This window comes from Bicyclus anynana, chromosome 23, assembly GCF_947172395.1.
Source record: "Bicyclus anynana chromosome 23, ilBicAnyn1.1, whole genome shotgun sequence".
Classification (NCBI taxonomy): domain Eukaryota; kingdom Metazoa; phylum Arthropoda; class Insecta; order Lepidoptera; family Nymphalidae; genus Bicyclus; species Bicyclus anynana.
In genome coordinates, this window is record NC_069105.1 from 4,901,893 (window position 1) to 4,922,452 (window position 20,560).

Consider the following 20,560-nt stretch of genomic DNA (forward strand, 5'->3'; position numbering starts at 1 on the left):
CTTAGTTATTTGGATGATATACTTAAAACAAAAACAAACCTGTACGATTTTTGGTTAACAAGATAATCTCTCAATTTCAATAGGACTTTCACTGAAGGATTTTATCCCAGAAACGGTTTTCACAGGAATTGAGAAAAAAGATTGTTTTCCAAGCAAGTTGTGGGCGCCGGCTAGTAACTAATATAAACTTATTGTAATGTCAATCACATTTATTCATGAAACATAAAACTTAATACAGAAATATTTACAGTACATTGAGACTTATTTATAATAATCATAAGGCCTATTCTTAATTCTATAATACATAGTATTTTACAATTTTATTTATAGATATTGAAAGTTTTGTCTGTCAGTCAAAGAGATCAACTGATGCGCTGTAGCTTATGCAGATAACTAAAACAGTTCATTCTAGTTAAGAAAATTCACTTCTTGTATAATAATGTTATTTCTATCAACAAAGGAACTTGAGACTTATACCAGGATAAATATAAATCAATGACATCTCCTTAGACACTTCCCTCTGTGTTACAAGTATTTGTATATGAGTTTGAGTTCTTTTCCACACAGAACACTGAGCAGATTTGTCTTGGGCAGCATTTCCAGTTTACCCATCAACAATGCAAGTGAGCTGGCAGAACAGACTCAATATCTGTATTTGGTGGAGTAGTCTTTAGGCGACACGACCAGACCGCGGCCCTTGCGCGCGCCGCGGTACACCGTCTCAATGATGTCGATCATCTCCTGCTTGTCCTCCAGCGGCCAGTTGATCTTGTTGTTGTTGCCGGTGCCGAGGTCAATCATGATGTGCTTGTTGCGGAAGAAGAACATGACGGTGCACGGATCGTACAGCTCGTACCTGCAACAGGACAGGCCACTCAGCTCATGGTGGAAACAAGAATTTGAATTATACCATTCTGTGATGTCAAAGTTTGCCAATTAGTTAGAAGCTAGTGATTTTAACAATCAAAATAATTATATTCATTCAGATCTAAATGAGTAAATAAATGAACGTTCCACTTTAAGCTATTGCAAGCAGCTCAGCATCAGCTCCATAAAAACTTATCTGTAAGTAACATAGGCTATATCTTATAACCATTCTTTTACCTATTTAGTATTTCCATTAAAACCAGAACTGTGCTGGTCAGATGTGGTGCAGATGCAGGCCCAATCCTGGGGGGACATGCTGAGCATTTGCCCCGAGCAGAATTGCAAAATTGACTTATTCCCTAGCAGACTTATTTTATTTTTTTCAACTAGTTTAGTATTTTTACATAACAAACTAGGCTCAAAAAAGTATTTTTGATGTATGTAAAAGGGCAGCAAAATTTATCTTTGTCCAGAGTGGCAAAATTGCTGGATCGGCCCCTGTGCAGCTGTACCTTTTACTTTGCTAACAAAAGAGTTTAACTTACATTTTATTGAAATCAGGAACTTCTGTGATATCCACCAAATATATGACTGCAAAATTCTTAACTTTCTCAGCAATACTGTACAATACTTCGTCCATCTTCATACAGGTAGGGTCCCAGTCGTGGCCAAATCTTATGACCTATAATGATATTTATGTGGGTTAAATACTTTTTGATCTACTTTTATATTCTATTGTTTGATTATCATAAACAGTAAATAAATAAATGCAAGGGCGTCCCGCCGCAGGCTGCATCTTTGCTAACCCTCTGGCGTGATTGCAGCCAAACTCTGGCCTGTTAAAAAGGTTTGAAGAATTCAGATCGTCTTGCGACCACCTAAACGTCGAAGAATCTGCTTATTTGAGATAGGAGAAAAAGAAGTATACGTACCACAACTCTGTCTTCTTCGGAGAGTATGGCCTGATCCACTTGCCAGCCATTGTGTAAATGTCCCAGCATATAACTCATTTCGTTTCTATAATATGACGGTTTACAAGTAATTAAATTTTTAAAGTGTAATGATATTAGGAGAAATAGTTTATTTATTTTTATTTTCTAATTTCTTCACAGTTTACACTTTACAGTACACACGTCAATCAGTCATCAATTACTTGACAATTGACATTGACAATTTGACACTGACAGTGACAACTGACAAACAGAATTAATACGTAGACAGAGAGTAAACTCCGTCCACGTCTACAAGCACCACAGATGCGCTAAGCCGCGGACAGACGGACATGACGAAACTCTAAGGGTTCCTTGTGGACTGCGGATTTGCGGAACCAGAATTAATAGACCACGGATGCTGTGTGACACCACCACACTCAGCATCCGTGGTTTACTAATTCCCTGGTTAGCATGAACAAAATCGTAAAGTAAAATCTTGAAAAATGTTTGATGACTATGTATGGAATATGGATGTATGAGGAACCGGAGCATATATTTTTTGGGACGGCTTACCTCTGTCAAAATTCCAAGCTTCGCCACTGCTACTTATAGTAGAGAAGCCGAAGAGGGGATTTTTGCAGTTACTCGAGGGCGTCAGATGAACATATGGGAGTATACCTTGCACGTTGTTGAGTACCTCCACCAAGTATGAGCCCTTAATGTTGGTGGGTAGGTACGTTTACGGCAACCAAACAAAAAAACTAACTTCAGAAATACTTAACTAGCACGTCAGATTAAGATAAGGTAGGTGAGTTGATAGTTAAAAGGCTTAGACCATTAATTTAAAAGGTGTGCATTTCGAAAATCTGACGATTTGAGCGTAACGTAATGAAATGGGAGGGTTCCAAAGTTAAAAAATTGATTTCAGTAAGCCAAAGTAATAAAAATTGTGTTTAAAGTCTGTTTTTTCCCCACCGCTGAAACCGAAAAAAGTATATAACCGTTTATTCTTTCTGTCATCTAGTCTATCAAATCTAATCGATTCAATGACGCTGTAGTAACTGCAAATTTTGCGTCCCGGGCTCCCCTACTACATATTAAAGAATTACGCTTGTTACATTGCTCTACTTTGTACCTTAAACTTTTACTTTGTTGAAGACGGTTGAACTTCTATTTTAAGTACTGTTTCCGAGGATATCAATGAATACAGGAGTGCCTGCATAGGTACCTACTTATTTAGGGATAGGATTAAAACAGGTTTCCGGTTGCAGTAAGTCGAAACAACGGTAAACCTTGCAAGTGACGGCGCGAGGTGGCTCGATACAGCTCCCGAAGGCCACCGCGCAACAATAGGCCGCGGCCGCGTTTGTTTATGTTTATCGTCGATTCGCACTCCGCGGCGGGGCGCGGCGCGGGGCGCGGGCGGGCGGCGCTGGCAGCGCGCCACGAGCGCGGTCACACACCGAAACGTGCAGATTTCTCATGAAAAATTAGAGTTCATCGCCGACTTCGCAACCGCGCCTACGTACTTGTAAAGTAAACAAACTTCTCGTCAAACATTTTATTAATTTATCGCACGAATATTTGAACACCAGAAGTGGCCCCGGCGGCGGTGCGTCAGCCGCGCTACGGAACTGAGGGGCGCTGGCGGCGGGTGCTGCGGCTTGTAGCTGCTCTACAACATGAGGTAAGCGATCTACACATATTTAATGGCAAACACACATATTTGGTTATGTGTTGAGCCAATTGGACAGAGCCATGCTATGTGCAACCATCGGGTTGATATGCCATCCAAGAGGCGGTCTAGACCGGTCATTAAACCCCGGCATGCAATGAAATGTGTAAAGATAAAGATAAATATACTTTATTTGCACACCACAAAGACAAAAACAAGTGAAATAAAAAACAAATTAGGAAGAGATCAGCATACAAAAGTCGGCCTTATCGCTAAGTAGCGATTTCTTCCAGGCAACCTTCGGTTTAGGAAAACTTAAGGACATCAGCAGGTGGCGTAAAACAAAAATAACCATAGTATTAGTAATACACATACATACAAATAATTTACATCCTAATACATAAACAATATTACACAAATACCTACAATAATGAATAAAATACATATCAAAATATACTAATAAATACCTTATATTGAAAAGAAATAATATATACCGATGGTCTTTAATAATAATAATAATAATAATAATAATAATAGTTTATTTAAAGGTAAAAACCCAGTGTAAAACAAACAATAATATTAACAATACAAAAATAGCAAAAATAGTAATTAAAATTGACATTACACTAATTTAATTGTCTAACTAGTATAGGTACATATTCGTATGTTCTGCTACTTTCTATTAGGCTCTTGGTGCACTGAAAGCCAATGTTTATAGATTGAGCAGTCCAGACACTCAGCCAGCGTGGTGAGAATCTCATTTTTTGAGGATCGCAAACGGTACCAAAAATTTGCGATTCGCGATCGGATGATCGCGAAGAAGTCCGGTACTCTGGCCATCGCGAACATGCCCGACGCGCTGCAGTACCGCGGCAACTTCATCAGGATACGATACGCATCATTGTATTGTACCCTGATGTTGTTGATTGCGCGTCTGGTGTACTTGGTCCAAAGTTGACATGAGTAGAAGCATAGACAGTATGCTCTAAACAATGTCACTTTGACCTGTTCGCTGCACTTTGCAAACCGACGTGCGAGCATGTTGCATCTGACAGACAGAGCACGTCGCTCCCTCTCTATATCTTCATTGTCATTGAGATCCTCAGTCACAACGTGTCCGAGATATCTGAACCGCTCAACCCTTTCAAGTAAATTTCCTTCAAGGAACACCCCAGGGATCCTCTCTGGACCTCTGCCTGCACGGAACACCATCGTAACTGTTTTCTTGACGTTATATTTTAAGCCATGATCTAAGGCGTAACGTTCGCAGATTGCAACTAGTTTACGAAGTCCACTGATTGAGGGACTGAGAAGAACCATATCGTCCGCATAGCTAAAATTATTCATGCAGGTGGGCCCGATATGACAACCCACCTTGGCTCTTCTCAGTTCCTCGATCAGATCATTCACATACAGGCTGAAGAGGTCAGGAGAGGTCAGCCCTCCTTGGCGTACACCGCATTTTAGCTTGTATTCGCTAGATGTCGCGTCGCCCCATCTCACACTGTTTGTTTGGTTTCCATACCAATATCTCAACAGATTCACCGTTTTCACAGGAACGTTCGAATCGTGTAATTTCTCCCACAGTAAATTATAATTTACGAGATCGAAGGCACGACTCAAATCGAGGAAACACGCGTAAACCGATGTATCTCGTCTCACATAGTAGTCTACGGTTGCTTTTAAGCTGAAAATCGCTGAATCCGTCGAGAGACCAGGACGGAAACCAAACTGTGCATCACTTATTTTAATGCTACGTTTTAGGGTTGGATGTAACAACCTTTCCAGTATTTTTCCTAAAACAGTCCCTAAAGAACTCGGTCTATAGTTTTTAAGACTGGAAAGATCACCTGTTTTTATTTTTGATATTGGAACTACCACGGTATTCATAAGCTCTTTAGGCAAATAACCAAAATTTAAGCAGGCATTAAAAAAAGTAGCCAGAGTCTGAAATATAGGATATCCAGCATAAATTATATGCTCTAAACTTAATCCGTCAAATCCTGGAGATTTGCCTTTTTTCATTTGATGAACCACAGTAGCCACGTCATCAGCAGTATAACAAACCTTGTCAGTATTATCTATAGGTTTTGTAGTAGGCATACATGTAGTACGAGCTGGTAAGGGGTTGACCTTGAAGTGGTGTGAAAATAACTCTGCAATTTTTATTCTATCATTAACACCTTCCACACTAAGAGGAACACTCGTTTTATGGTTTAAAGATTTTGTAGTTCGCCAAAATTTTACAAAGTTTTTATCGGACCTGTGCATTGCCATCGCATCTAGTTTTATTTTCTCTTCGTTATTTTGACACCACTTCAATTTATTTTTAAATATCTTACGACTTTCTAACATATTGTCATGAAGTTCACCTGAACTTGGCTTGCCATATGAACTCCACCACCCGTAATAGAATTTAGCTGTCTCATAACTGTCCCTCACGTGATAGTTCCAACCAAATACTTTTTTGGGCTTCTTCAGTGCACCTTTCGGAGTAGCGGCGCTCTTCTTAGCGCTAGTTTGTAAAATATTTACAATATTACTGTAAAAGTCGTCAATAAAATATAAATGTTGTTTACAGTTATACACTAAACAATTATCACAATGACTAGATTCATTCAAACATAATGAATTTAATTTATCACAGCAGTGCATAGCATATAGTTCAATTTCTTTACTGCACCAGATAATGAGTCTTTACGGCATTTTTAAAAATGTCCAGTGTCTTTGATTGCCGTATGTTTAAAGGGAGAGCATTCCATAACTTAACGGCTTGCACAACGAAAGAATGTTTATAAAATTTCGTCTTATGCACGGGTAAACATAGAGTTAGTAATCGACACTGTCTCAGTTCAGACTGCACTTCCTGAAACGTAAATTTCTCCATGTGAATGTGTAGCCTGAGAGTGAATTGAACTACTATCACTCAACATAGCCAAATCAACCTGATGATGCTCTCTCTACGTGAGGGAATCAGAAATGACGAGATCTGCAGAGCAAAGTGACCGACGCAAATCTGTTGACGGAGTCGAAATATAGTCTTATGGACTACAATGGGCGGGGCACACGTACACGGTCCGTACTGATGTATCAAGGTGCTCTACGCAGTGTCGGTTGATTCCTCACGAGCAAGTCGGGCGACTGCAGTCGGCTGTACCTGGTGTTTGGGAGCTCGATCTAACTGCGTGACGAACGTCTCATGCAGCTGCTGCAACTGCAGTTCTTGCTCTGTTCAGGCTCATGTAAACATTTTACACTCATCGTCTCGAAATAACCGACCGACACTCCGAATTTATTGATTGTATAGGTGCGTAAACATCGATATATAATAATGTACGCAGATATCTACGTCACACAACAGAACATGTCTAGGTCACATACACAAACGCATCAATGTATAATGTCGTGGCTGTCGGCAGCGAGGCGGGCGGCAGGGACGCCGTGTACCCGGCGGCGGCGTCGGCGCTGGAGCGCGGCCGGCGGCGGCGCACGGGCCTGCGCCTGCGCCACCGCACCGCGCCCGTCACCTTCGCCGAGATCAAGGTACGAGCGTGCGGGCGCAGCCGGGGACGGGAGACGGTTGTTCTCAACGGACTCAATGAGTCTCGTTGCAGGAGGTGGACGAGGAGGCGGCGGGCGAGGAGTGCGCTGCGAGCGCGCCCAGCGTCGCCGCGCCCGACGAGCGCCGGCGCCGGCCCGACGTGCTCGACGAGCGGCTCGGCGCGCAGTTCGCCGAGAGCCGCCGGCGCCGGGCGCGCCGCGCGCTGCTGCGCGAGCCGGACGAGGCGGCGCCGCGCCCGGCCGCCGGCCCCTCCTGAGCGCGCCAGCGACCGGCTGCATCGCGCCCGCCGGCGGAGCGTAGTCGTCTCGAAGCTGAGCAGCGGTGTTTGTCTTAACTTGATTGTCGTTGATTTTATTGTGTAGGTGTCGGACGCTCAGAGCTGGCGTCCGTCCGCTCGCGTGTGAGACCGCACGCACTGAACGCCACAAGCCAGGTGCCACAGGCGATCTGTTCCTGTGCTAAGGCTGTAGCTAGCTTTCACCTATTTATTGACATCTTTTTTTTCGCATTATTTTTATAAAAATTATATTAGAGATCCCCATATTCGTATCATACTACTAATATTATAGAAATTGTAACATGATCATTCCCGTCCTTGACATTACTGGCCTTGTCTTGACCCATATCTTCAACTACTCCATTTCTACTAGCGAATTCCTTGTAGCATGGAAGAGCGCACAAATTATTCCTATCTAAATCCTATTATATTCCTATCTAAAAATTAATCCTAAATAAACGAGTCCTGCACATCATGGAGTGTGACTTCCAGCCTATTTCAATTTTGCCATTCCTATCTAAAGTTCTGGAGAAGCTTGTTTTTTCGACAACTGAGTCTCTTTTTTTTTTGTATTAACCTTCCTTTCTTCCGCGCGTTGGTCTGTGAGACCGACAAAACACATTTTTATTCACATTTTTTCTCCTAGAAACACTGGCGAGTCTAGATTATTGCTAGCTGCTGGATGTATTGCTTAAGTACTTCGTTTTAGTGCACACCGCGCGTTTGTGCTAGCTCCACGTGTGGGTGCAATTGGTACATACCGGTCCGTGAGACCGGGTATAGGTGCAACTTTTTGTATCAGAAAATGATTTTCATATTTTTTTAGTGTTTGCGTTATTTTTATTGTGTATTTTGACAAGTTTTGTCATGTTATTGGTAATATTTGATATACCTAAGTTTTAATAAAAAGCTAATCAGAGCAGTCTGGGAAGAAGAAAGTTCTGATTCCGTTTATCGAGACAACAATTAAAGTTAGGAAGATCATTTCGTAAATTCACGGCAGAAAATATAAAATACTGAGGAAGAAAATGACGAAGAGGTAGGTGACTAATAGAAACCCTGAAAAAATAATTAACTGAATTTATATGTATAAAGGAGGAGATGTTACTAGACAAAATGTGCGAGATGTGTGAAGCATAAATACCTACAATGTGTTTCAGTGGCCTGCAATGTTTTTTATAGAGTAACAAGTTTAACATATAAATAGTATGTGCCTTAAAATCAATCCGAACACGAAAATTAGCTCCAGGTTTTTACCTAATATTATGAATTCGCAACTCCGACGACAAGTTCAAAGTAAAGTACATCTTAATCCAAAATCATAAAACTAAGGCCCGCCAAAATATGTTAGTTAGATGGGCCCAAGTCTTTAGCAAAATAGAACAATAGTAAAATATCTGGTCGCTAGCGCTATTATTTATTATAAAAAAATCGCAAAACTGCAATAAATACCTTTGTTTGAAACATGCTAATATGAAAAGCCCGGATTGTTGATGGTAAGGCTATCAACTAACCTCCGGAATCGGAGGCAGCGGATTCGAACGTTCCGGGGCATGCACCTCCAACTTTGCAGTTGTGTACATTTTAAGAAATTAAATATCACGTGTCTCAAACGGTGAAGGAAAACATCGTAAGAAAACCAGAAAATTTTAGTTAAGAATTTTCTTAATTCTCTGCGTGTGTGAAGTCTACCAATGCGCATTGGGCCAGCGTTGTGGACCTAACCACTCTCATTCTGAGAGGAGAGTCGAGCTCAGCAGTGAGCCGAATATGGGTTGATAATGGATAATGATGTGTAATATTATAATCTGTTGTTGTTGTTGTCGTTGTTGTGTTGTTGTGTTGTTACTGCGAGTAGTTAGTGTCAAACGCTCGCACATTCTCTGTTGTTTGGTACTTACTTGTTGTATAAGATGTGATGTAAATAAACAGATATGTTATTATAAACTTGTTTAATTTATTAAAATAAATAAATCACACTTCATTCATCAATAAATAGTCACCGCAGCGCAACATTACATAACATCATAATATACAAAATCATTTTGTTGTTCAGTACTTAATTACACAATATTTAGGTACATCATATTTACCTATATACATATTTAGGCCATTAAATTATCAAAATAACTAAGGAATATGCACGTAGTTTATTATTTTTTTTATCAATTTGTAACATTACAAACTTTGCTAAGTTGATAAAAGTTAAAAACCGAGTATTATTATTTGCTCACAAAAACATTTGACACATTTTTAGTAGGTTTCGTAATTTAAACCAAGTACCCAAGATTTAAAAATATATTGTTTTATGGCTGTAATCATAGACGCAGTAAATAGGCAGACGGTATCTTGCTGCGAGATATCAAGACTATAGGCGCAAGGCGCTCGGTCCGGAGACCGTGTCTGCCTACTTGTTACGTGTATGGCCGTAACCATGAGTATACTGGTCATAGCCACATGCATATTCCTTAATGAAACCTTGTATTCTTCTTATTTAATGCAAAAATACTTATTTTTGCTCTATCAATAAATTATTTATATAATATATATCTATAAATCATCTAAAACTTAAACATAGATACCTACTTATCTATCAAATGAGCTTTACATGTAGGTACTTAAAGAAGACTGGGATTTCTGGGCCTGATTGTAACGATAATATTATATATATATATAGTTATTTTTTTAAACTATATAAAAAGTTATTTTTTTAAATTTCCAAATTAAAAACATCACAGAATCAGTTCAATACTGAATTAAATTAATGCGACAGAGTTCAAAGTACGTTTTCAAAAGTCGTGCATCGGATGTTGTATTCAATTAAATAAAATCATTATCAATATATTTTATATTGTATTAAAATATGCCTACCTGCATGATAAATTTTAAAATCGATGTTTGTTATTATATCGATTATATTTTTATAAAATCGTTACTGTATTTTTAATCTGTTTCATCGTCACTACAACCAGGCCCAGGACTGAAGCCGCATCAGGCTCCATAATCCCCACTTCAGACCCGGCGAGCAGGGGGTGGGGGGGGGGGGCGGGAGTTTGGTCATGGCAGTGTAAACAATCGATCATACATAGATATGTTTGATCTCGACGACTTCTCGCAGTTAGGAATGTACTCAAAAGCTTAGAGGTCCTGGGTTGGATTCTTAGCTCAAGTGAATTCTGAATCGGTTTCAGTCTGTCGCTATATACATGTTACTGCCTATCCGGCGGATATACATGTTACTGCCTATCCGGCGGTCAACGTCTCAGAGACTCCATCCCGTTCACGGATGTTCAAGATAGTACCATTTTCGATTACACCGTATGCTAAATGATTTAGCATAAGGTTCGATTAGTGATCCAAAAACCTCGAGTCCTTTAGCTCTTTTTTAAACCTCTGCTTGTTTTTAGGCCCCTTGAGAGCTAAAAGACCAAATAGCTCTTTAGCTTCGAGTCTTCGAGTAATTCTATCAACGAGTCTTCGTTCTTAGAACTTGGAGCCCTAATCTAGGACTAGCTTTTTGAAAAGGCTTGCTGAGAGTAACTCGAAAAGTAATGTGACGTCACTCTAAATTCAATATGGCGGACTAAGCTTTCTATGCACCCCTTCAATATGCTATATATACTGCATGAATACGAAATTTCAAAATGGTGTCTTTTTTTTAATAATCTCTCTCTCCATTCGGCGAGCCCTAAAAAAGACTCCGAGTTCTCTCTTCAGGGCTAAAGGGTTCGAGTCTTTAGGAACACTAGGTGCGATAGTCCGGCGCTGATTTGTTTTAGTTAAAAATAAAAAAATATGAGATTACCCAACGCTTCACCACTGACGAGCTACCTTCGGTCACGGAGACAGAATTATCGTTTTAGTAGTTCACTTTGTCTGAGATGTCAGCAAGGGAATTGTTTGTAACAATTCGTAAATTTCTTACGAATTGTTAACGAATGTCTAAAACAACATCCTCAGTCGGGTAAAGAGGCAGGAAAGATAAACTGAGCAAACACTGACGGAGCGCCGGCGGCGGGCCCCTGAACACGTTTCCCGACAGACAACTACATTCAGTAAAAACCGTTAACTTCAACACCTACTTTTATTGTCATAAGATTATATTATCGATTTATTTGATGAGCCTCGGCCGGTCTCGGCCGGCGGCGGCGGGCGGCTGCGGTATAAACTCTTTCATATAAAATCTAGCTTACAGACTAAAGGTGATCTATCGTATCGGGAGTCTTAGCGATACAGTAATATTATTTAACGAGTATATATATCTACAATCGAATACTGCTTCAGCGCCGGCGGCGACACGGTAGCCTGTAAATTTGTCTAAATAAATAAGTACATCGAGTCCTCCTGCGGCGCGTAATACTGTGCGGAACTAGTGGACGGGGGGCGCGTGCGGCGCGTGGGGCGCGGGGGGCGCGTCGGGCGCGTCGGGCTCGGCGGCCGACGGGATGGTGTGCAGCAGGCGCGCGCCCGGCGACGGCGGCGGCTCCTCGGCCTGCACGGCGGGCTGGCGCGTGAGGCGCGGGCGCGCGCCGCCGGCCGAGCGCGACGTGCGCCACGTGCCGGTGGACGCCGTGGCGTTGGAGCCCGACGAGTCGTTGCGCGACGACGACAGGTTGGAGTCCTGCGACGTCTTGCGCGCCACCAGCCACGACGCGGCGCGGCGCGGCGCCGGGCGGCCGGCGCGCCACGAGTCGGAGCGCGACGACGAAAACTCCACGGACGAGCTGACGGAGCCGGCGCGGCGCGGCGCGGGCGGCGCGGGCGGCGCGGGCGGCGCGGGCGGGCGGCGGCCCACGGCGCGCAGCCAGCGCAGCAGGCGCTCGCCGCCGGGCGCGGGCGCGGGCGCGGGCAGCAGGCGGCGGCAGGCGCAGGGCGCGCGCTCGGAGCGCTCGGCGAGGCTGCTGGTGTTGGCGGGCGTCTGGCGGTTGCTGAAGTTGGACGAGTGGCGGCAGCGGCCGATGCCGCGCGTGACGCGCGACTCCTCGATGGCCTTGCACACGAGCGCGCAGTCCTTCTTGAACTGCTTGGTGAGGATGGCGTAGAGGAAGGGGTTGCAGCACGAGTTGAGCGGCAGCACGAACACCGTGAACACCTTGGCCTGCTCCAGCGACACCAGGCGCGCGCCCAGCGCCGCCGTCAGCGCGCAGAAGGCCACGGGCGACCAGCACAGGAAGTCGGTGAACACCAGCAGCGCCATGCGCTTGGCGATGCGCGAGTCGTTGGTGTTCCAGGCCTGCGAGCCGCGGATGGCGCAGTACATCTTGAGGTAGCAGCCCAGCAGCACGAGGAAGGCCAGCCCGTTGGCCGCCAGCAGCGCCGCCACGTAGCCGAGCGCCGCGGGCGAGCCCGTCTCGAAGGGCAGGCACACGGCGAACTTGCGGTAGTCCGACACGCCTAGCAGCGGCAGCGCCGCCGCCGTCAGCGCGAAGGCCCAGCCGGCCGCCATGACGGCGGCGGCGCGGCGCAGCGACAGGCGCTTGTTGAGGTGCATGGCGTGCGTGATGGCGTAGTTGCGCTCCAGCGTGATGACGGCCAGCGTGAACACGCTCAGCTCGCTGGACAGCACGCCCAGGAAGCCGGCCAGGCGGCAGCCGCCCGACATCTGCCACGCCACGGCGTGCGCGCGGAACTCGCCCAGCGTGCCGGCGTCCACCACGGCCAGCAGCCCCAGGTACGCGCCCATGCAGAAGTCGGCGGCCGCCAGGTTGGTGACGAGGAAGCGCGGCACGTCGATGCGCGAGCGGCTGAACAGCAGCACGAACACCACGGTGCCGTTGCCCAGCAGCGCCAGCAGGAACACGGCCCACACGCCGCAGCGCAGCGTCCACCAGTCGAACAGGTCCTCGCACGGCAGGAAGGGGCCCGGCAGCGGCGCGCAGCGCACGCGGCCCCTCCCGCCCGCCCGCAGCTCGGCCGCGCCCCACGCGCCCGTGGCGTTCAGGTAGTGCGGCCACACGTCGGTGGCGTTGGCCCAGGCCGCCAGGTCCACGTGCGCGGGCGGCAGCAGCACCAGGTCGCTGAAGTGCTCGTCGTCCGCGCCCGCGCCCGCCTCCGCGCCCGCCTCCGCCGCGCCCTCCATCAGCGGCAGGAACTCGCAGCAGTGGTACGCGTACGACAGCACCAACGTCTGCGGAGGGCCAGCAGTCAGTGACTAGCGCGATGTAGTAAACAGCGCGAGCCGCGGCAAGTCTGACGTGTGCGCGCTTTCCGCTATACAATGGTTACCTACGTCAGCATAAACGAACCCCTACAAATTGGAACCAACATTGTCAAGCCCAAGGCTTGTATCGAAATATACGTTTTGTGTGGCATAAACAGGCGCAATTTTTGTAAGTTAACCTTCTAACTTTTTCACTGAGTACCATTATTATTATGGTTATAATTTCAAAACCAAAATCAAAACGTTACTGTACGACAATACAGTCTAAGAGGACAATGCAATGAAACACTAAACATACAATGAATGAATGCATTGAATATTTAGATGAAACTGGAAATACATTGAGGATTCAGAAAGGTTAAACAAACCCGAGGCACGCGGCGCGTTTTATCATAATCTCGATCTGCGACCGAAGATATTGATTGAAAAAAATGACCCTTCGCGGATGCGACCCCACCGCTCGCCGCTCGACCTTCCCCCTCACGGGGTCTGCTATCGCGGGCATCGTTCGCTCATATCGCACGCAATCCATTTCTACGATGATACGCGCTGTTATCGGTGTCCTGTCAACTTGTATCTGTGATTGTGTACCCTGGGACGAGGACCACACTCGTGAACGGCGACGGTGGAGCGATCGTTGGTAACGGCAAGTAACGTAGGAGTGTTCTCAGAATAGGGTGAGCCCGAAAAAGAGACTACTGACAACAGGACTTTGTAGAAAGACTACACTGTACTATATTTTTAACCGACTTCCAAAAAGGAGGAGGTTCTACGTTCGACTGTATGTATGTTTTTTTTTTTTTTTTTTTTTTTATGTATGTCCAGCGATAATTCCGTCATTTGTGGACCGATTTTGAAAATTCTTTTTTTGTTTTGAAGGGTTTGATTCCAGGGTGGTCCCATTTTTTTCATGTCAGGATCTGATGATGGCATCCTGGAGAAATCGAGGGGATCTTTTGAAAATTGTAGGGACGGCTAGTGCGTTTGTTAGTGTTTCCATAAGGTATTTTAAACCACTACAATTTTATGAAGGTCTGGAGTTGGTCTGATGATGGAGCCAAAACACAGACGATGGAACTCGTCAACGATTTACAGCAGGTACCCTTTGTTTGGGCTTGATTTATTTGTATTGATGAGAACTTTCCACCTAGGGTTGTGACTGTATTAAGGGTCTGATGATGAAGACGAAGGACAGTTAAGACAACTCCTCTACGGTTCACAGTAGCTACCTTGTGTTTGGACTTGATAAATTTGTATTGATGAGAACTTTCCACCTAGGTGGGTTGTGACTGTATTAGGGGTCTGGTGATGAAGACGAAGGATAGTTAAGGGAACTCCTCGACGGTTCACAGTAGCTACCTTGTGTTTTGACTTGATAATTTTGTATTGATGAGAACTTTCCACCTGGATAGGTTGTGACTGTATTAGGGGTCTGGTGACGAAGATGAAGGAGAGTTAAGGGAACTCCTCGACGGTTCACAGTAGCTACCTTGTGTTTGGACTTGATAAATTTTATATTGATGAGAACTTTCCAACCATGTGGATTGTGACTGCATAAGGGGTCTGGTGATGAAAACGGAGGACAGTCACCTTTCATGTTTTTCTGAATATTCATATTACGTGTGGATAAAGGGGGAGTAAAATTTTGTACACGAGTTAAGGTAGTATTTTTAAAATTGGGATTGTAGGACTTAGATACTTATTATAAAAAAATAACGTTTCAACTAATTGCTTATTAATTTTTGTTCACACTCTGTAGGTGTGCTAACACTAAAAATTAAAAAATAAAAATTTTAATAAAAAAAATTCAACCGACTTCCAATTCAAAAATTAACCTAAACTAAAAAGCAAAAAATAACATATTACCTATGTGCTACCTTCTGATCAGTTTGAAGGCGGTGCCAATCAGTGTCATGTTTTAATTAAAGCCGTTTCTGAAAGAACCACAGAAATTTTGTAATTTAAACGGCTTAAATTAAAACATCACTGGCTTGGCACCGCCTTCAAACTGATCAGAAGGTAGCACATAGGTAAGATGTTATTTTTTGCTTTTTAGTTTAGGTTAATTTTTGAATTGGAAGTCGGTTGAATTTTTTTTATTAAAATTTTTAATAAAAGATATTTAGTATACTATAATCTCGAGGTCGGTGTTGGCGCACGCAAAGAATTCAATGGAAAACGCGATATTGGAGAACCGCATATCGGTGACACTTGCATTAACCGCGTGGTTTTCGTACAGAACTTGGTAATTTGTGATGTACATATGTTTGGAGCTGACGCGACTTTTGGTTTGTGTGTCCTCGGAGCCCGGGTCACCGGAGACCTTTTAAGACAAGAGTTACATTGTATGCACTCATGCACCTACGCAAACCATTCATAAAACTCACCTTCTCGTCTGAAGAGATACTTTTTCGTCCTCATCAGTCATCATCATCATATAAGCCGATGGATGCCCACTGCAGGACATAGGCCTTTTGTAAATTCACGAGTATATACAGCTGATCCTGTATCGACGACGGCATCCGAACTGTGTAGAGCCCTGTTGTATGGGCCGCAGGATGTCGGGCGCAGCGGGCGGCTGTACCTGTATCCTGGGGAACAGCTCCGGCGGGTGGAAGCGGCGCAGCGCGGGGTTGTTGTGCGCCTTGAGGTGCAGCAGGCGCTGCAGGCCGGCGGCAGGGAGCACGGGGAAGCGGTTGTTGCCCACGTTACTGCGATAACTCATTGCATATATTGTATGTTTCACTAAGATTATATTGTACAGCTAGCTGAAGCCCCGTGGTGCCCGTTCCCGCAAGAATATGAGGATAAAATAAAGTCTATGACAATCACAAATAACATAGCTTTCTAGTGATAAAAGAATTTTCAAAATACTGGTATAACAAAAAAAAGGATAGTAAAATAAATTGACATGAGACTCACAGATCCTCCAGCTTGGAGATTGGCACGAAGGTTTCCATGTCGATGTGCTCAATCTGGTTGTCCTCGAGATCTCTGTAACGTAATTTTTTTAAATACTTTCAATACAAGTTTGCATTTACCTATGTGAAACCAGTAGGCATTCCGTATGCACCGGTATTTGCGCAATAATGTTTGGCGACGAGTAACGGTGACGAGACGCGTTCACCCAGAGGAGGCCCTGAAGAAGAGTACTAGTGACAAGCTATTCGCTATTTGGACAAAAGCTACACAGGAAAAATAAAGCATTTTTTGGAGGTAGGAGGGATTTTTAGCCGGTAGGAGTCCGGCACTACCCAAACGGATGTCCATGGATCCCTCTGATGGTGGATGGTGTGTGCATCCAGGATTTTCCCCCTACAAAAACGACTATTCGACGGTTTTACAAAAAGTACAGTAAAGTACGAGGATTTCATCATCATCCCCTTTGCCTTATCTCATAACCTAAAAATAATGAACTTTTAATTTTACTCTTGAATTATTTATTTGCTTGTGATTTTAAACGACGTAACCCCTCCTTGGGAATTCTCAGGCATGAATGTGTCAATAATTAAAAGATATCTGAAATTTCGTCAGCAGCTCATACCAGAGTAATATTGGTACGATACTGGTGGCGTTTAAAGTAATTAAACATCGAATTTCCTTTATAATAATCTGTGTGTGAGAAGTCTGCCAATCCGCATCGGGGCAGCGTGGTGGACTATATTAGCCTAACCATTTTGAGAGAAGACTCGTGCACAGTGATCAGCGTGATGACACTCACAGCAGCTGCAGCTGCGGCGTGTGGCGGAAGGCGTCGGCGGGCAGGCGGCGCAGGCGGTTGCGCGCCAGCAGCAGGTCGTGCAGGCGTCGCAGCCCGCGCAGCGCGCCCGCGTCCAGCGCCTCCAGCTGGTTGTCCGACAGCTCGCTGCAACAGCCACGCGGTTACTGCTGCGCCTGCGCTCACTCCCCCCCCCCCCACCACCACGGCTCATACTCACAGCACGCGCAGCTCGGAGCAGTTGCGCAACTCGGGCACGCTGCGCAGCTGGTTGGAGCGCAGGTCGCTGCGGGACATACGTACAGTTGAAATGTTGGCACACATCCTATAAATGGTCAGATATCAGAAAGACTGGTTTAAAACAGAAATCTGTATAACTTAAGTCTTGGAGAATGCGTCGGTTTTAAATCCTGTTTCACAGTTAAAGAATATCTTCTGCAAAAGCCAAGTTAACTGTTAGACAACGAACAGGCTAAACCACCTACATCTACTTTATACTGACGAGTATTGTACTTACTAGAATAGAGAGAGGCTTACCCTTACACCTATCCGTATCTGAAACTATCATCCAAGTCACTCCCCCCGGGCGCTCCGGCAAAACACTGGCAAGATTAAAAGAGAAGCGGATAGCATAAAAGAGAACGATCCTTATATGGCACTCACCTGGGGTTCTGGTGAATGCGGACGAACACAGCGCGCGCAGCTGCGGCGCGTGCGTGCACAGGTCGGGCGGCGCGTGCGTGAGGCGCGCTCGGTCTGGCGGCGCGTGCGTGTGTGCGTGCGGTACTCACAGCGCGCGCAGCTGCGGCGCGTGCGTGCACAGGTCGGGCGGCGCGTGCGTGAGGCGCGCTCGGTCCGGCGGCGCGTGCGTGTGTGCGTGCGGTACTCACAGCGCGCGCACAGGTCGGGCGGCGCGTGCGTGAGGCGCGCTCGGTCCGGCGGCGCGTGCGTGTGTGCGTGCGGTACTCACAGCGCGCGCACAGGTCGGGCGGCGCGTGCGTGAGGCGCGCTCGGTCCGGCGGCGCGTGCGTGTGTGCGTGCGGTACTCACAGCGCGCGCAGCTGCGGCGCGTGCGTGCACAGGTCCGGCGGCGCGTGCGTGTGTGCGTGCGGTACTCACAGCGCGCGCAGCTGCGGCGCGTGCACAGGTCGGGCGGCGCGTGCGTGAGGCGCGCTCGGTTCGGGCGGCGCGTGCGTGTGTGCGTGCGGTACTCACAGCGCGCGCAGCTGCGGCGCGTGCGTGCACAGGTCGGGCGGCGCGTGCGTGAGGCGCGCTCGGTCCGGCGGCGCGTGCGTGTGTGCGTGCGGTACTCACAGCGCGCGCAGCTGCGGCGCGTGCGTGCACAGGTCGGGCGGCGCGTGCGTGAGGCGCGCTCGGTCCAGGCGCAGCGTGCGCAGACGCAGCGAGCCGTTCAGCGCCGGCACGCCGCCCAGCTCGCGGCACTCCGACAGCACGCTGCGGGAACACAGCACAGGCGTTCAACAAGTGCACAAGCACGTCTGCTTGCGTACAATTGTAGGTACTCTAGTAACTACTAGGTTTTATGTTTTTATTAAATTATTCAATTTTCCATTTTTAGCAACAAATCGTGCCTTCCACTTTCGTATGCCCACAGAAAAAGTAACGTTAACGTCCTTTACGATCCTGACGATGACATAACGAACGACAATGCTTCCCAGGCAACACAAACACGAGCTACACAGCGTCTTCGCCGGCGAAGACGAGGTCCCTGATATCTGACGTCACCCAGACGTGGGCTTTTTAACTCAAAATCTCGGACTGATACACTCAGGCCAAAACACCCTTCCCGAGCGGCCCTATAAGCGCCCTTAGAGAGTCGTTCCGCCCATCTACTCTGCTTCTGCCTTCGGGCCCCATCAGGATGGGTCGCCGGTGACGCCGCTGAGGTCGGCACTTACACAATCAGAAAAAAAAATAACTAGTAGGACGCTCGCACCGATACTCGCGCGGTATCTTTGTTTAAAAGCGGAATGTATTGTTTTATTATCGAGGGGTTAGGTAGTTTTTTAATGAAAAATTCTAGGCAGATTCTTCCGACAACTAATCATATTTGAAACAATGCAGATACACAAAACGTTGACTTATTCATTATTATAACATGCACCTTCGTCATGAAACATTACACGGTATTAGTGAAAACTACATGAAAATATGTTCAGTAGTTTTCGAATTTATTACGAACAGACAGACAGAGATACAGTTGCGTCAAAAACTTTTCTTTAAACTTTTTTGAGATTATTGTTACAGATAATCGTTATAAACTTTAAGTGATCTAGTTTATTTAAACTAAACGACGAATTCTGGTAATTGAAAATAAACGATTCAGTGAAAACACTTAATCAATACTTACGAGTAGCTGTCATCGTATGCCGGACGTCACGCACGCGGCGGCGTACACGCGGCGCGCGCTTTAAATACATTTCAGGATTGTTTGGAAATACATAAGCAGCACCGTTGAATTCGAACATGTATATACAATAGGTGCTAATATTAAAACAGCAAAAGTAAGTCTGTCAATCAGTCAGCTTTTCAGGGCTAAATAATGAACCGAAGCACAAACCAAGGATGTAGTTTCGTACAGAGTTGAATTGTACTGAAGCAGAACATAGGCTAGTTTTGATCCTGGAGTAGTGCAATTCCTGTGGCATTTGTATAACACAAAATGACACGCGACCAGAGTCGCGGGCGTCCGTGTGTGTGTGTTAGCGTGTAGTGTTCCGCATACGACGTGCACCGAGTGTCCCAGTGTCGTGAGGTCGAAGCACAAATACGAAGAATGACCTAATAAAGTTTTCCGTTTAGAGTAAAATATTTCTCGTTTGAAGATAGCTGTGGCTGCTCGCAAGTATCCTTGTTGAGAGCCGGCGGTGTCTGTGTGTGTCCCCCCCCGTGCTGACCTCGTTCCGCTGAGTCAGCGGCCGCTGCAGCGAGCGATCGAACCGCACGCACGCGTTGCGTCACTGCACTCGCTCCCGCAGCAGCACCCGCGCGACCGGTCGGCGCCTTGCGCAAGCTACGTACGCGCGCGTGGCTTGCGGTGCATTCAATCATTATGCGACATATGGACTTCTATATTTGGCAATACCGAGGAAAAGACCGGACAAGCGCTACTCGGACTTGCCCAACGAGGGCTCCGTACGTAGGATCACTGTCAATAGTTCAGAAATCTAACTGTGCAGTTTTTGCACCGCAAGCGACAAGACTCTGAATACTGCTTAGCATTGTTGATCACGGTGCAGCTGCGACAGCGGGTTGGCGTGCGGCGCTCGGCCGACGGTGAGAGACACTCACAGCGTGGCGAGGCGGGGCAGCTGCGTGAGCGCGGCGGGGTGCAGCTGCGACAGCGGG

At 46.0% G+C, this 20,560-nt stretch overlaps 3 protein-coding genes across 6 annotated transcripts in view; 1 reads left to right on the forward strand and 2 right to left on the reverse strand.

Moving 5' to 3' along the window:
- Positions 1-188: 188 nt before the first annotated feature.
- On the reverse strand, positions 189-2,021 carry LOC112052386 (thioredoxin-like protein 4A). The gene is made up of 3 exons (XM_024091424.2): positions 1,800-2,021; positions 1,413-1,549; positions 189-856 (listed from the first exon to the last, which is right to left on the reverse strand). The coding sequence occupies exons 1-3, from the start codon at positions 1,875-1,877 to the stop codon at positions 643-645; spliced, it is 429 nt and encodes a 142-aa protein (XP_023947192.1). The 5' UTR covers positions 1,878-2,021; the 3' UTR covers positions 189-642.
- Positions 2,022-3,204: 1,183 nt separating this feature from the next.
- Positions 3,205-9,260, forward strand: LOC112052381 (uncharacterized). 2 transcript variants are annotated; one of them, XM_052888824.1, is made up of 3 exons: positions 3,205-3,486; positions 6,894-7,017; positions 7,089-9,260. In XM_052888824.1, the coding sequence occupies exons 1-3, from the start codon at positions 3,482-3,484 to the stop codon at positions 7,290-7,292; spliced, it is 333 nt and encodes a 110-aa protein (XP_052744784.1). In that variant the 5' UTR covers positions 3,205-3,481; the 3' UTR covers positions 7,293-9,260. The 2 variants fall into 2 exon arrangements, with proteins under 2 accessions (XP_052744784.1, XP_052744783.1); XM_052888823.1 differs by having other exon boundaries at positions 6,894-9,260.
- The window catches only part of LOC112052382 (lutropin-choriogonadotropic hormone receptor), a 44,210-nt gene continuing 32,900 nt past the window's right edge, over positions 9,251-20,560 (reverse strand). For 2 of the 3 annotated variants that reach the window (XM_024091421.2, XM_052888822.1), the window contains 6 exons: positions 18,506-18,646; positions 17,412-17,477; positions 17,195-17,338; positions 16,396-16,467; positions 16,058-16,184; positions 9,251-13,440 (listed from right to left, as the gene is read on the reverse strand). In XM_024091421.2, the coding sequence (XP_023947189.2) occupies positions 11,683-13,440; positions 16,058-16,184; positions 16,396-16,467; positions 17,195-17,338; positions 17,412-17,477; positions 18,506-18,646 (2,308 nt within the window). In that variant the 3' untranslated portion in view covers positions 9,251-11,682. The remainder of the gene's footprint in view (positions 13,441-16,057; positions 16,185-16,395; positions 16,468-17,194; positions 17,339-17,411; positions 17,478-18,505; positions 18,647-20,560) is intronic. The other variant, XM_052888821.1, reaches the window with a different exon arrangement.